The 17,555-nt window shown below is 40.0% G+C and overlaps 1 protein-coding gene across 2 annotated transcripts in view; it reads right to left on the reverse strand.

Moving 5' to 3' along the window:
• The window catches only part of trps1 (trichorhinophalangeal syndrome I), a 114,419-nt gene that overhangs the window by 88,701 nt on the left and 8,163 nt on the right, over positions 1 to 17,555 (reverse strand). For both annotated transcript variants that reach the window (XM_005728526.1, XM_005728527.1), the window contains exon 2: positions 5,882 to 6,407. In XM_005728526.1, coding sequence (XP_005728583.1) covers positions 5,882 to 5,894 — 13 coding nt within the window. In that variant the 5' untranslated portion in view covers positions 5,895 to 6,407. The remainder of the gene's footprint in view (positions 1 to 5,881; positions 6,408 to 17,555) is intronic.

Consider the following 17,555-nt stretch of genomic DNA (forward strand, 5'->3'; position numbering starts at 1 on the left):
ACAAGTGAGAGCCACTGCACAGTTGTAATTTTGTCACACAGACTTTTGTTGTAAATGACACATTAATGTTATCAGAACATAAAAAGGTGTCTGGGGTGCTTTCTTAGTCACAAAGCATCATGCTCAGATGCCATCAAGCTAGTATTAAAAAAAAGGATTTGAGGTTGAAAGTGGCTTTAGTCAGTTTATCTTTAATGACAATTTTGCTCCTGCATTGTTCCACACAACAGCAAGCAGTCCCTCACCACTTGCACTGGCATTCCAGTCAAACAAACACAACCGTGTGCTGTGAAACTCATTGCATCGTGGTGACTGTCTGGGTTGCATTTGGCTTCAGTGAGCACCTGAAAAAACTACCGTTTGGAACTATCTGTCAGCCCCCAGCTACTCTGTTTTTATTGTTCTGGCAACTTGTTCTGCTGCTGCCAGGCACCCTGGCTCCTTTGGATGGCTGTGCTGGCTGCTAGTTTTAGCATCACCACCAGCAACTGGCCTGTCAGCTCCCAGCAACTCTGTCTTTATCGTCCTGGGTAAGGGTTCTGGTGCTGCCGGCCTGGCAGAAGTACTATCAGCAGCAGCCTGAGCTTCTGTCTTATCCTTTGTTGTTCCTCATCAGTGGACTCTCTACAGAGTCTGTCAACAGTTGAAAATTTGATGTAATTCACAAAATCAACTCCGTATTAAAAAAACGAGTGTGGTCGTTAATTTTGTCCAAACTTCCAATACGATGTCATGTTATATAAATGAGTGGGTCAAAGCTGCTACAGAGCACTGCGGTGATAAAACATTTACAAGCGATGCCAGTAAAGACACAGCATTCCTACGACTAATACATGGGTGGAAAAAACTGAATATCAGCAACATTTGATTACAGAAAAAAATGACAGTATGCAGTATTTTGGGGGAGAAACTTCATTCAAGCTGACTTCAAACTTTCTGCAACTCCGTCAAGGCTGCAACTGCAAAGAGATTTTTCCTTCCAGACATACTGGGGCAGCACGCAGCTGTATAGTTCACCAGCATATGGATTAAATAAATACAGTCTGCACAGAGCTTGTTAACACTTGTTCACTTGGATCCAGCACAAGTTTTAGGCAAACCCAACAAAAAAACATGCACTCACATCTGTGCACACCCAGACCAAAGCGTACATGTAACTTATATGCACACAAAGAAGTATGACACACACATGCAAACATCCTTAAAGGAGTAAATGTGTAGGTAAGTATTGTGAATCCACACATAAATATATAGAGAAACTGGAGGGAACCTTTTGATAAATACTAAGTAGCATGTTAGTGATTAGCAAAAACTCCATTTACCACACTAAGGCAAGTCTGTTTGTATGTCTGAGTCCAATTTAACCAGTTTTCGAATCAGCATAAATTAACTGTATGGGAGTTTCATCTAATCACACACTTGGTTGGATATAAAAAGAATAAATTGTACATTTTAACTGAATCTTTTATCTTTTACATGCGCACTAACATCTTACGTGTATGCAACAGTTACTTGGAAGTGCTTCAGTTGAGATAGCACAACTCTCTCTCACACACACACACAAAACTGTTGGTTGGGGTCTGATCTACTTCTGGCTATGTAGTCAGTTGCTAACAAAATCTGATTAATGGATTTCAACTCAGTCTCTCCAACAAACACAGAAGCAGACTGAGAGGAAGATGAATTGGTACAAGCTTTGAAAACTAGGTTGGGTCCACTGCCTCAGCTTTGCCTAGTTACCGTTCTTAATCTGATTAATCAAATTTTTTTCCTCCTAGAAAGGCTTTGGAAAATGAGCGCACCAAGCACCAAATGCTAGTCAGGTTTTGCTGTGTGAATCTGACCCTCCAAACAATTTGGATACGAGTAGAAACAAACATGAACTGTGCCTTGCGTGCCTGCATTAATGATAACATTTCTTCAAGCCTTCAACTTGTTCCAGCATCAGTTTATGTCGTAAGATATACGATATGCCATCTCGATCCAAATGTTAACCAGGCTTATAGGCCTACCCCAAATCTAGGCATATTATGCCTAGTTATGCCTAGGGTTGCAAGCCTGCTGGCATCTGGGCTGCAATGCGGTAGTATGGACAGCTCTGGGCACAGTTATATAAGCTAATGAACCATCTTAAGAGCCATTGGAGAATTTTTTGTAAACCAAATGCTACATTTATAAACTAACAGCCAATATACAGTATACTGTTGGTCAAGTTTTATCAATATATTACAGACAATGCAATCAATTCCTAAACAGCAACTATTATTGGCCAACTATGTCCTGCCTTGTACTTTGATTGCTCAGAAAGCAAACTCAGAATAAACAGGTCAAAACAGCTGCACCATAAAAAGATAATTATTCAGTGTGACAATGCAATCAGGTCTGCTTTCTCAATGTAGTTACAAACAGAGTTACTGCAAGCATGCAAACAGACCATAATTGAGATAAAACAGACTTATGCAAAGAATTAACACGCATCTGTCACCCTGATCTTTGATTGATTCGGTGTCCTTTAAAGTAGTCGATCATTAACAAACTGACAAATTAAGCCATTAATAGCAATGACACCTGGTGACACCTCCTTTATTAATCTTTGCCTGGCTAAATAATAAGTCTTAATTGGAATCTATTAGAATGAATTGTTAGTTGGGATGTCAGGGACAAAGAAAAAGACTTGTGTGCATGAGTTTGTCCATGTACGTCTTTGCGAAAAGATAAAGGTTTAATGCCCTCTCTACTTATTGATGAATGGGTATGTCTCGACGTCCTACACACACATACGCACACGGAAACACTGAAAAGGAAAAAAAAAAACGCGCATATGTGTGTGTATGTGTGTGGAAAACTAACAGCGGCAGAGCGCGCTGTAAAGCTGCGAGAAGATGAGATCATCACACACACTGAGCTACCTTCTGACCCATTTTGGCAACAGTCAACAGGTAGTTTACACGCGGATGTTCAAACGTTTTCTAAACCAGGCTCTGCTCTGACTTTTGCTGTTTGAGGCCGACACACACAGACAGTAAGAGGGTGACGCAAAAAAAGAGAGAAAGATCTGCTGACAGACAATGGGGAAGGAACACATCAGGAATCACCACCTCAGAGGAGCGAAACTCTTTTGTGGGCTACTATGTCACAGAAACAAAAAAAAAGTCTTTATATGTGCACACTGCGCTGTGTGTTGCGTGCAGGATCAAATTCAAATGGCTCTAACTCTACTCAACATTGCTCAGTTTTTTTAAAGCCTCAAGAAAAAAAAAAAAAAAACCTGGCACATGTGACTAACATATCAAAGACTAGGAGATAACCCAACATGCACGCACACCACTGCATCTATGAGAACATTTGTATATACACATTTGAAGGCATGCAATCATGCACATGCATACACACAATTGAATAGACACACACACACACACGACCACAGCTAAAAGCATCAAGCAGCTCAAAGTAATCCGCCCTGCTGAATAACATCACCAAGCAAAGCCACCGCACCGCATAATGAAAAACATGCTAACACACACACAGATGCTCGCACACTGTGCAAAAGGACATACGCAAATTTGCATATCCATTATCATTCACTATGGTGCATGCAAAATAGCTACGTAGAAAGATATTCATAAAGACGCACCAAAAGTACAGAGACAGTCTCAAAGACACTCTGCAATGATCGTGCATTTACAGTTAAAGGGTCATTTCACCAAAAAAGACCTGCATTTTTTAGCCTTCCAGGCTGCTCGGAGTTCACTTTAAAGAGATTTCAACAAAACTGCTAGTACTCATATACTGAGCTATACAAATAAAGAGGATTCATACACTTCCTAAAAAATCAACTTATCTTACATAACTCAATGTATAAGAAACCTTGTTCTGGAGAGTTTTGAACGGTTGAAACAGTTCCCAATAAAAACTGTTGAGACAGCAGAAAGAGCACGAGAGTGTGTGAGAGAAAGAGAAAGGAAGCAGACGTCGAGAGCTTCAGCGTGCGTTGTGACACAGGTAAAGGAGGATACACAGCAGCTGTTTGTGCACCTTTGTTTGTGTGTCTTTGTGTGTGCTCAGCACAGCTGATGGCTGGTGAAAAATGGAAATAAATAAATTCAGAAATTTAAAGCATGTCAGTTCTTGCAGCTTGTTAGTAACACAAAAGCCCCGATAAGGCAAAATACAGTGCGGTTAAATTACCGTATGTTAGCGTCACAATGCATACAAATGTACACGCCCACATATATACATATATACACACACATCTAGACGAGAATAATTCTCTATTTACATGGCATAATTCAACAATATGGTTTTATGTACCGTATGTGAAAAATATTTCTTGATTTGCGAGCGTTTGGATAAAGGCAGACAGTTCGGCACATACGGTATTTAAACCGAAATAAAAGAATACAGCACTGCTATAATTATAATGTATGCTACACCACAAACCACTGCAGCTTTTTGCACATGCTTACATAATAACCTCAGCTGTAAATATACGTACTTCCTGCAGTACAATAACCTGTGCAGTGCCATTACGTTCTAGGATCCATGAATGCACATAGCAAAAGGAAAAAGTAACCTTTTCAGTTCAAACACTCTCATATCTGAACAAACAGATCATGTTTTGGTGTTGTACAAAACTCAGCATTTAATTGAACAGGCACTCTTATTCATATGTTACCATCCCCTAATTGCAGGCTCACCATTAACGGTCTCTATGTAGCATGTGGGCTTCTGTAAAGCCTTGGAGATCACTGGTACTAATCGACATTGCTAGTAGTTTGCTGTGGTGGTGCTGGAGTCGACGTTTGAAAGCGTATTTATGGGATCTGAAGAGCGAAATTAAAGCAGCTGTGTCAGAAACCTCTTGTTAACAGACATCCCTGGTAACAATTGCATATTTTGGAAGCAAACCAATCAAACAGTAGATCAAGTTGCTCCCTCTAAACTTTACAAAGTGTGAGGAACTAATGAGCTCTGCTAATGAGGTCTACTGAACCAGAATGCAGCAGATGCTTACTGGAAGAGCAGGTAACGTTTCGCTATGAGTAAACTGCTCCACTGCTTGATGTCAAAAACAATCTTTTAACTTTTATTTCTGCATAGGAATCATTTGAAACAGCGCAGTATTCGAGCAATATTTAAACAGTTTTCCACCCTCACTGGGTGCCACCAGGCAAACATTAAATACCACAGCGTATGGAGGAGCGATTCAAGGCAACATGCACAGTCACTTCCTCCACAAGAGATGACTAAGAGCAGTTTTTCATAATACTTCGTTGTTCTGCGTGTACGCCATTTTATCTGCAGTCGCTTAGTAAACTACCCCCCTGTACCCGCTTTGGCTTGAGGTAGTTACATCAGACCCACAAACTGGCCGAGCTCTGAGAACGACGGATGCCTGTTAAAGCTTTTATTTTTTTATTTCTCGTGAAATTGTTTGCTTTCATAGTTTAAAGCAAGACTTGCTGTGCACACGCACACCACAAAAACACGCTGAGTTACTGCAGAAAAAGTATATTAATTTTTTTTTTTCAAGGAATGAACGCTGATGCTGCAGAAAAAAAGTGAATTATTGTTTTATTTCTAATGAAAAATAATTCATAAACAATTATTAGCACTTTAATTTAATGTAAAAAAATAAATCCCATTAACACTTGTATTAATATTGTATTAAAGATTAGCGTCTAATTAAAAAGTGTATAATATACATTTAATTATTAAATGTTACACTTGATAAACTGACTTTGTAAATATTCACGGTAGTTTTGTCAGAACATGTAGGACAGAAAGCAGCAGAATCCTGAATATCAGCAGTAAAAACATTAAGTTTAAAGTTGTTCACTTTCCTATTGAGGGATTGAAAGTGAAAACATATATGTCCTACCTCTGCTGATCATCGGGTTATATAAACATCATGGCTGGCTCCTGGCTTTGGCATCGGTTCTGATGAAATGGCTCGGTTTAACCCTACGCCGCAGCGGTCCGTCCAGCAGCGCAGTTCGGCTACTGGCCTTCTGTACTCCACAGCGTAATGGAAAGCAGAAACCAGGTGTCAGACCAGAGCTAGTATCCTTCCATTTCTTAATCAGGTCCACACAACTCCTCGCAGGTCCGTGAGCATCCGCGCTGAAATTCTTCGGCTTCTTTGACTTTTGCTTGTGAAGGTCTTCAACTGTAAGTCGCATCAGCTACTTTTAGTCCACGGCTGCTGCCCCCCCCCCCCTCTCATACGCTTAACAGCTGGCCATTACAGCTTTGAGTTTGATCAAGTGTGTGTTCTGCGTAAGAGCTGTTATGCAAGCTGTCACGTTTGCTGTCCGGTCCTTTATTTTTTGTTTTGTTTTTTCGTAATTCAATTCTGGTTAAGGTCCTCAGTCATGGTTGTCAGAGTCCACTATCATCTTAACAACCTGCAAAAAGACAGAAAGACAAATACTGTTAGAAATGGGCACATGCTGCAGAAGTTAATGAAACCTATTGGAGCCAGATTTCAGACATTTTTTCCATACTTTACGTTTACGGGAAACAATTTTGCCTGGACTTTAGACGTCTACATTAAAATGGTTGATCAAAGGTGCACAATAGCCAAGAAAACATTCAGTGCCCTGCTCAGACCCCGGCCGGTTTGAGGGTTTTTTTCTTTTCTTTTCCCATATGTGACAGCTGACAATGCCTTTCACATGTGAAGTCAGTTTTGAGGTCTTTTTAAAGTCGGGGCCACGGGTAATTTACAGTACAATTTAAAAAATAAAATAATAATAAATGTGATTCTTTCACAGTGAAAGCATCGTCAGCTTTCCGTGAACTGAGAAAAAAAAGTTCAATTTTCAACCAAAATCTACAATTAACAAACATGTCTGTGTTTGACAACTGTAAACTCGTTGCTTTTTTGCACATGTCAAATTATATTTTCTTTGTACCACAGAAGGACGTGAAGCACAACAAACAGCCCGGACATTAACAGTCAGGTAAATAATGATAAAAAAACTGTGCAGGCGCAAAACTACTGGGGAAAAAAAGGGTCACTAATAATATCCCAAGGATATAATTAACAACAGAACCCAGCATCTCGCTGTCTTCTTCTTCAAGTATGATTTGCTCACTTTCAATTGTGATTGCTTAATGAATCACAACAAGGCCGTCATTGATGAATAACTTCCAGGAATCAATAAAATAAATGATCACATATTGGATTTCCAGCGGCTGTGCCCGCTGACGAGTCTATTTTTCTTCATTCTGTAATTCTAACTGTTACAAGTTACACTCTAGTTCTCAGTTCCCCCTTTTGTTGCCCCAACCACAAAAATAACCCCACCCTCTGTGTCAGTAACACTCCTCTCCCGCTCTCTATTTTTTTTTCATTCTCACTCTGCCACCCTGTCTCCTTCTTTCCATCCATCTCGGCTCTCTCTACCTCGTCCCGCAAATCAAAATGTTAGTCTGTATTTATAATAAACCGTTTTCCTCCAGTGCCTGCATCAACAGTGGATAAAGATTCAATACCTGTTCAGCGGTCTTGACCACTTCCACAGACAGTTCTAACTTTGTTTGGGCTATAGATAGAAAGTTAGCACACCAGAACTGGAGGCTATCATTATCTGAAAATGGATATCTGCTGTTTCGCAAGAAAAAAAATTGCTGGCAATAAAAGCCAAGAACATTATGAGTCATTACTGAAATTATGAGTCATTTTAAAGACCCTCCCATCTTAAAACAGTGCTGTTTTTCAGGATTAAAAACAAACTTCTCAGAAAAAAACACGATGATTTCCAGGTAGGCACTTGGAAAAAAGTTGTCCATAGGTAACCTTATGAAAGTGTCCACACCACAAAAACAAAAAAACAAAAAACAAACAAACAAAGAACACAACAAACAAACAAAAAAAGAAGGTGAGAACTCCAGTATCACATCAAGCAGACATGCTTCCGGTTATTACATGATCGACCACATCATGTAATAACAGCGTTATAACGGAGAGGACGAATGTTCTTTTCAAAGCAGAAAAAGAGAAATCTAAGAATCAACTTATTCATTAGCAGTTCTCACAAAAGGAAAAGAAAAGAGGAAAGAAAAGTTTTCTTTATCTTAAGAGTGAGTATAGCTTTAAATATTTTTTTTCCTGTGGAACTCTGACTCAGTCAGCCCCTGCTTACTCATTTTCTCAATCACTGTTTTTTGCTTCTTTGGTGTTTTTCTCTGTATTCTCTGTTTCTTTTTCTTCCTTTCTTTTTTTTTTAACTTCCACTATGACTTTTCTTGTTTTCTTGCATTCATTCATCTCTTTTTCTAGTATAACTTCCATTTCCCAAGCTCACGTCCATCAACTTCACGTTTTTCTCCCTCTCTCCGTTCCATGTCTCTCTCCCATCAATTCATCACTGAGCTCGCTGTCACATTAATGTGTTTCTTCTGACTGTTTTTCCAACTGTCATTGTGGCTGAGATACCCCCCACCTCCCAACCACCGCCACAGCCCCCCCATCCCTTCTGCGCTCACTCCCGCAGCCCCCCACCCCCCCATACACACACACTTTGTGAATGCGTGTGGTCCAGTCCGGCCATAGACTGTTACATTGTCCCAGACAGGTTGGACTGCGCCACTAGCCAGCAGACGAGGGGGGGATGGGGGGAGGTGGAAAGCGGGGGTTCCTAGGCAATGTTTGTTTTTCTGTTTCCAATTTGGTCCAGCCTGAGGAACTCCACACTCCGCTCTGTCTCAAACACACCATTCATGACGGCCTGACGTACATGATTACACACACATGCCCACTCGCCAGCTCTCCGCTCGCTCCGAAGCACGCACGCACATGCAAACAGACGCACACACGCGTTACATGCTCTCACTGCCTCCAACAGACGCACAGACTTAGTGTAAATCCACGACGACAAACATAGCACATAGCACTCGAGTTCATTTGCAATCATTTTTGTCACGAAACGCAAGACCCTCAATTTATCTTTGTCCTCATCTTTTATTGTTTTCTGATTTGTTATTGCTAATGCCGGCTCAAATGACATGGTGGTCAAACAAATTACACTCGTTTTCTTCCTCATCTTTCGGCAATTTTTTTTCCTCTGCTGTCCCAAGGAAAATAATTGTCTTTGAAGGGCCGTTTTGATGTGTCTTGTTGCCTTTTCAGATCTTATGTAGGCAGAGTTATGCTCCATGTTTCACCAATTAGAGCACAGAGAGTACATTGTTTGATATTCAGCTCAACTCAACCGTTCCAGCTGAAATGGATTATTGTGGTCATTTTTGCTGTTAGGATTTTAAATACACTAACTAAAGATCTTTCTATGTACTAGTAAAATCGTTATCTTGGATCAATACGGACAAACTGTGCTGACAGGTTGTTATCAGTCTTTTCAGATGTCATGGAATTATCGTCCCCCTGTTTGGTTTAAGCATCAACGATGTACAAGCAGGCACTGTATGCAAATGAGGTTTACTATGATTCAGTGCTCTCCGGCCGGTTCCCTGCAGATCATACCAAAAAAGCAGTGCAAAAGCAGCAAGAGCTGCACGCAGAGCTTTGCCGTTCTATCCGCGGCATAAAACGTACTGAGTAGCAGGTGCAAAACCATAAAGCTGGATGTGGAGCTTTCCGATTTTACTGTCAGGTAAACAAAGGAAACTATTAAACTACTCTTGAGATTCTCATAATAATTTGTTTAGTGATTGCAAACAGCTTGTCAATCAAAGAAAGTTGTCTTCTTCCAAAATCGTAAATTAAATTAATATTAGGAGAAGAGACGAAGCAAGTGTTAATCAAAGCAGTCAATGCCCCAACACAGCAGATCATACAAAGTGCAGACAATCTCGTACAGTGACAAGACAATGATTGGCCTATGGAGAACATCAAATAACCTTAACCATAAGGTCCTGATGGAACAAAAAATGAACTCCATTAAGATCAGGTAAAATACAGCCAGACACTTTTGTGTTGGCATGCATGACAAAAACAATGTTCTGATGACTACGTCTAAGGTAACAAAAAGAATATTTCCATGTTCCTAACAGATCACTAAAATTCACACTGTTAAATAAAAGCAGAGCTGAAAAAGTCAATTATCTGATAAGCCGATCACCGGAGTGTGTGACCATTCAAACGTTCCAATTCCTTGGTTCCCCCTTCCCTAATCTGAGAATTGATTTTTTTTCCACAGTGAATTGAATATTTAGGTGGATTGACTAACAAATCAAGAAAAGTGACGGCAGATTAACTAAAATAATAGTTAATAGCTAGTTAATAGACAGATAGATAGGAACATCATCCTATCAAGCATGCACATGTTCAACCACACCAAAGAACACAATTAAAACTTCTGCTCTACATTTTGCATTGATCTGACCGTCTGCACGGCAAGCGAGCAAACACAGTGTACCAGTGCTTCTGCTCTCTTGTGAATCACACCACTAAGTGACCTTGATCAACCAGATCTTTCAGCTGCTGAGGTTAAAGCTGAGGGAGTGGCTTACCTATTCATTACTGTATGCAACACCCACAGCTTTTAGACTTTTCTCTGACACATATGCACGTGCAAGTTGCTGACATAGCACAGCTTTCCTGTGATACATAGGTTCCCCCTGAGTGGATAAATAAACAGTTGTAGGACTGATATTAGTCCACTTCTTCCTGTGGGGTTTGGAAATTAGTCTAAAACAGCATCACCGTTGCCACCAGTAACACTATTAATATAAAGAAAACTATACTTTACTACATAGTGTTACAAGTGGTTTTGAAACTGCTGAGCAAATTAATCTGCTACATCTTAGAAAACAAGAAAAGAGAAAGCCCAACTAATTACTAGTTAACTGCAGTTGAGGCTGGTAGAGGAGACAAACTTACCAACCACAGTCAAATGAGTATCCACATTTGCCTCGTGGACGGTGCTAATGTCCCGCCTTGATGTACGATAGTAGCAGGAAACCGGGAGATGCATAAATCAACAGGGGACTGTTGATTCTGACCTTGCTCTCCACAGCTAAGACTCTCATACATCAAAAATAATGGAGAACAAACTCTGCTTCAGTGGTAGTTGTAGGCGTAATGGAAGGAACTAGTAGCTGCATAAATCAACAAGTTGATTGTTGACTCTTGCCTAGCTGTCTTTTCCCCCAAAATACGGAAAACAAACTACAGCTCTGCCAGAAACACACACGCATTACACACATGCATTCCACGAGCCTGCCGAAGTCTGCCAGACATATCTGATGATTTTGAGTACACGCACACACCCATGCATGCTTGTGTTTGTGTGTGTGTGCCTTGGTTTGGTTTGTCTGTCTGGGTAGGCTCAAACATTACATCAGTCATACACACTCACATCCACAAACTGAAACAGACAAATACACTAGATCATGCACGCACTGCGCCACATTCGCTATTCAACACTCTGTCTCTCAGGAATACACACACATGCACACAAAGACAACCACACACACACACACAATATTTCCACTGCTGGAGAATCGGACGTTTCCTGCAAGCGGCCGGGAAAAATGTCTGGACAAACTTAAGACGCACACACGTACACACAACGGAACATTTTCAACCCACAATGTTGACATTATATTCCTTTCCAGAGCCCTTCTATCTACAAGCTGGCCAAGTGAAGCAGCGTTTCTCCATTGAGCAGTATCGGGAAGCAAGACTGGAAGACTGTCAGTGATGTCAATCCAGGGCTGGGCTCAATTAAAAGAAAAAAAGGGCTTTAATCAAATCTCAAAAACAAGTATAATCAACTTCTCATAATGGCTTGCTGTAATTTTTTATACGGGATAATTTTCACTGCAGTAAAAACATCTTTAATGAATCTTTTTTTCAGTGTCTCAATCAAAGATATTACTAGTGCCTAAGAGATGCTGTATTAACTTACCTTTGATATCATGCGTGTATGAGGGTGCAAAAACTGATCTCCACTGAAGGCCAAAGCATCTTTCATTTTCTTAGACTGCAGCAAGGTTACATTTTCAGTGATGCAGTGTTCATTTGCAAAGAGATAGAAAAAGTGACGTACTGCCTTAGAGTCATATCATCGCCTTACATAGCTGAGGTTAAGAATTCAGATTCAGCAAACCACATTTAAAAAGCACTTGGTAAAAATTGTAAACATACTAATAAGAGTGCCCCTCTTTTTACCATCTTTTCCTCACAACGCATTAATCAACTCAGCTGGTCGTTATCAATTTAGTCACATTAAAGTTATCTGCATAAACTCTAGTAAACTGTTGTTATCACTGAAAAACTGCAGTTGTCCCTGGTCGTGCAATGTGTTAGAGGTGGAATCGGTCTAAAGGACAATGATAAATACATACCTATAAGCCAAATGAGCAATCAGACCAGTTCTGTTAATGTGCATGACTGCTCAAATATATTAAAAGCAAGCTAGCATTAGCTGACACAAGTTATAAATTCTGTATTGATCCCCAAAGCAAAGGTTCCTAGTTTTCCCCAAATTTTGGTAAAATTCCAGTTTGAATAAACAGACTTCACTGTTTAAAACTGACTTTATTTTGAGTGTTCTCTAAGGCATAAATTGGCTAAGCTGGCTAAGCCCCATCCCTTCCTTGCCAATGCTCTTGATCACAAAGTTGAAAAAATATATAATTTTCTTTTACCTTATATGGAGTTTGTTTTGAAGCCTGTATTACTTGTTTATGCTGACAGCAAGATTAATGGGCTTTCCGAGATAATATTAGCTAGTGCCTCTTACTGGTGGCGCTATGGTGGAGCAGAAGATTGGCACTGACATAGACACTCAGGACATAGCACAAATATATCATTGCTATAATTGTCACAGAAAATTCCACCCTTGACAAAGAAAATCACACAGGCCTACAGGACGGTTGGCAGCCCTCTGGCAACAATGTGTTGCAAGGGAAAAAGATGTATATCTCAAAGGTTAGCAAGCGGTTGTTGACAGTCGCTACTTGAAACAGGTCACAGAGTGGTACGCAGTGCTACACAAAAACCTGCTTGGGATTGCTTTAGCCACTCGCATATTGCCACAGTGGCGGTAGTTTGTGTGAAAAATCCTGACATGTCTGCAAACAGTTGCTAACTAGTCTAGGAACAATGGTGCCACTGTGAAAAGTGCAACACAAAATGGAAATGGAGACCGTTTGCCTTCAAAGTAAAATCTGTGCCTTTTGAAACTCACCCGCAAATGGCGAGGCACTTTCAAAGGCAAACACTTTCCGTTAGCGTCACACTTTTTCAAGTTTCACCAATCTTTGGCAGGTTCTTGGATGAAAATTTGCAAATGACAGCTATCTGCTAGCGACCAAAGCAATCCCAAGGAGGTTTTTGGCATCACACATCACCCCAACTTCCAGGAGCCAACACCGGGAGTATACAATTTTCCCTGTCAACCGTGGGTTGCTGACTGTTTTCTAGACTGAGCTCTAACAGACTATAAAAGACAACATTTATGATGACATTATTAAGTTATGTTACCATCTGTTTTAAAGTATGAAAAATGCTACAGACAGATTCTTTTAACCACAACAGGTGTGACACCAAACAGGTAACCCAAACCAGCACTAACTAGTACAGCAGGGAGGTTCATGTACAACAGGCAAACTTTTCTCATCATTTAACAGAAACTATTCAAAAGGATTTTCTCAGTGCACAAATGGCTGTACTTTCCTGTGGTGCCGATATTCGACACATCTTCAAAGATGATCTCTAATGAGTTTCAACATCATTGCAATGCTCCTAACTTCTCTCTGCTGTTCTATCACCTCCTAGTCCTCATGCTGGTTTTCTCAATTCTCTTTGCTTTCTCTATCTCCTCCATAATAATCTGTAAATCAGACACTGTCACAGTTGCCTCCTTCCTAAGTGTTATTCAGAAGGGACATTTTAAATCTCTGTAACTCCTTGCTTTATCATCTTATATTTTAAGTGAAGCTGTCAGTCCACGGTGTAAATCCACTCGACTGCAACAAGAATATATTTAGGAAACAAATCAAGAGAACTTTGTTTTATGTTAACCTTTATAACATGGCTTCAGTGTTTAAGCTGATTTACGTACCTCTAAAGATAAGGTACATTTTTACTATTTTAAAAAATAAAAATCTTTATCATAATGTAGAACAGACAAAAAAACTGGGGTGTTGGGTAATCTGACACATCAAATGGATATCAAGTATCAGAAAGAGCAAGTTTTACACAGGTGTTAACTGAAAGAATACATAGCAGCGAAGGGAGTGGCCACTTGAAGAGATTACAAATCTCTCATCGCCCAACATTCATCCTGATTTTGTAAACCTCCTCCCAAAGAAGGTAGTTCACGCATTAAACTGACATTTTTTTTTATGTGGCACATGGGAATCTGATCATTTCACTGACTCACTGACTTTTCTAAAAGAGCAAAAGGGAGGGGCGAAAAAGAGCGAAAGAGAGAGTGGAGGCGAGAGAGAGATTCTCACAGCTAGATGAAATCAGCCTGTAAAGAAAAGGGAGAGGACAACTTGTGTGTGAAGCACTAAAAAGCCCAAAAGCCATGTTTCAGAACAAACGCCATGCCCCCCACTGTGCTTTTCCACCCACCGCAACTCACACACATTGGCCTGAAGAAAATTTAACTGTCAGCCGTAAAGTTTTCAACCACAGTAAGTGATCTTTTGCCCCCTTTCTCGCCCCACTTTTCCCCCTTCCTCCTCCTGCCTATGCAAAACAGTCCCCCATCTATCTTTCTGTTGTTCATCCTTCTTTCCTCCTTTCCATTTCTCTTCTTATTCTATCTCTATTCTATTGTTGCTGTACATATTAAGCTTCATCTCCTTCTCTATTAATGTCCATCGCAGCCTCCTTTTATTTCCTTTCCTTTCACCATCAGTGTGTCCATTCATCCATCCATCATTCTATGAGGACCAAACCACTGTCCAACACAGACAGGCAGACACCCTATCCTATTTTCCTTATAAACTCTTTCCTACCACAAAAAATGAGAAACTATCCCTCTCTCTGTCCATTCTTTATCACACCAACCCCCCACTTACTGCATCCACACATATATCCACACACTTCTGACTGTGGGCCTCTGACACCCACCTCTTCGTCTCCCTTCACAAAAGTCTCAAAGACCCCCAGATGTGTGCCCCCTTAATTTCCATTTCAAAAAAGAACCACCTCCCTCCCTCCATCATCCATCTATCCGTGCATCCACTTCTTCAAACACACTATTACACACAGCTTATCAATGACAAGCCTTTTTTTAAAGAGACAAAGAAAAAGAAAAAGCTGCCAATGAAAAATATCAGATCTTTGAAAGGGGAGTACAGGAATGTTGCAGATACAGACATATATGTTTATGCTGACCATCACAAATACCATTTATCCATAAGGAGAAACATGCTGATGGTAACAAATTCTCTTTGCATTTCAAATACTTGTTTGGGACCCAAAGGTGAGCCCTGAGAAAACAATCCATTTAGGCTACTTCCACAGTAAACGCAATAATCTTGCATTTGAGCACAGGTTCATCGTTAGGTGACGTTAATTAAACTGATAACCTTTTTCTTCTTTAACAATACGACTTGCTATTTGCATTCACAATAACTTTCACTGAATTTTTTTCTGCACTCAAGGTATCAGTATAATTTAATAGTGAAACTCTAATGTTTGCTAATACGTAAGATGACAACTTTAGCTGTTAGCCACTGCAGGCACTAAGGTTATTTCATTTTGCTGGGGGGGGTTTTCATTTTTTAGTTATTGTTTGTTCCACGGAAACGATGAAAACTGTGTTATAGAAAGTGACTGAACTGTTTCAAGATTTTTATATTCACAGGCAATTTATAGGTATACGTTTAAAAAAATAACATTTAAAACAATACTTGTGCAATACTGAAAATTTATTCATCTAATTCCCTGTTTATTTTCTACACTTCTGGTGACTCGGCACCATATTTCTGTTGCTAACTTACCAAATACAATTGGTAAGTTCAGCTACCGCGTTCCTGTTTAGCTGCTAGTAGACTTTTCTCATCTTCGGCCTACTGAACTATGAATAGTTGTGTTATCCTGTTAAATGAATACTGTCTGTCCACATTACAGACAGGCAGGAGAGATAACACTTGTTTCCTAGCTCAGAATTTCATCATTTTAATAATTAGCCACTGCCACCAGATGCTACATTAATGATAAATTAGCAGACGGCTAATGTTGTTATCAGGCAATTGCTAATAGCTAAATAGCTAAATTTAGTATTCATTAGTATTTTTATACATTTTTTCAAAATTCTATTCAGTACTTACATTGACTATGGTACTTACAGTCCAAAAAAAATACTGTTACATTTTTAGAATTTTAGAATTTTGGTATCAATAAAGAGTGCTAACTATCCATTCCATTACTATCCAAAACAGTAATAGCTGGTACCAATCCCTATTGCATGATACATGATACCCAATTTTACATCAGCCCGAAATGCAAAATCCCTTTAAAACAATATTATTCTTAGATTACATCATTTAAAGTCATTAACCACAAAGCATGTTCAATGGCTATATCTAACCATTAACCATTCAACATTGTCAAACAGCCACAAGACAACCCTGTTACCCCACAGATATAGAATTCCAAATGGAGGGAGGGAGTACCTCAGCCAAAAGGTTGTGGCTTGGTGCCCAAAGTCAAGTGTTTCATTTTAACTCAAACAATTTACTGCATTAGATTTCATACATTTAAAAAGTCCTTGTACCAGAACAAGCTACAACACCTTCAAATGTGCTGATTAAGCACTCTTCACTGCTGGGAGAGAAGATTAGTCCCTGCCTTTTCAACGTTTATGTGGCTTGAAGAGAAGCCCTGAGGGCATCTGCTCTAACTGTCTGCAGGGGTGTACCCTCTAAAGCCCAAAGCTGCTATCGCACAATTACTTTACAATATCAAAAACCAAGCCCAGCACCATCCTGCAGAGAACAGGTGAGGCAGTTAGCTATGTCTAACTTCATTTTTCTGCTTCTTTCAGAAATGTCAAGCCAGACCAGAAGCAAGTTGAAAGGGTGTTATATCTCCCTGTGCTTCTTGCTGCCTTCTGTTGTTATAGGGCAACCAGCCAGGGATACATGAATAAAATAACACATCAGGCCAGGCTAGACTGGCCCTTCATGAAATACAGTTACAGCAGAATTACAGTTCCACTCCTAATCCGTATTCCCTCATCTTTATTTTGTACAGACTAAATAGTCCACACGGCCACAGGCAGAAGAAAAGAACGAGAAAAAATAAATCAGGAGAAGCAACGTGTGGCTATGTGCTTTAATGAAAAAAACAATGTTAGTCGCTTAAATCATAGTTTTAATTTGACGGGACGCCATAAAAAGTCTGCCCCTTCTAACACACAACCACGCAGAGAAAAGCGCACAGTGAGAGACACACGCATACATGCACCAGAGTGAGGACAAAGACTACTTTGAAAAGTTACTCAGCCACCAGATGTTTTAGTCTGATCCCAGACTACAATACTAATGGGGCTGTACGCACATGTGTGTGTGTGTGTGTGTGTGTGTGTGTGTGTGTGTGTGTGTGTGTGTGTGTGTGTGTG

The sequence above is a fragment of the Pundamilia nyererei genome, unplaced genomic scaffold, assembly GCF_000239375.1.
Source record: "Pundamilia nyererei isolate P.nyererei 1_Seehausen unplaced genomic scaffold, PunNye1.0 scaffold00028, whole genome shotgun sequence".
NCBI classification, from domain to species: Eukaryota; Metazoa; Chordata; class Actinopteri; order Cichliformes; family Cichlidae; genus Pundamilia; species Pundamilia nyererei.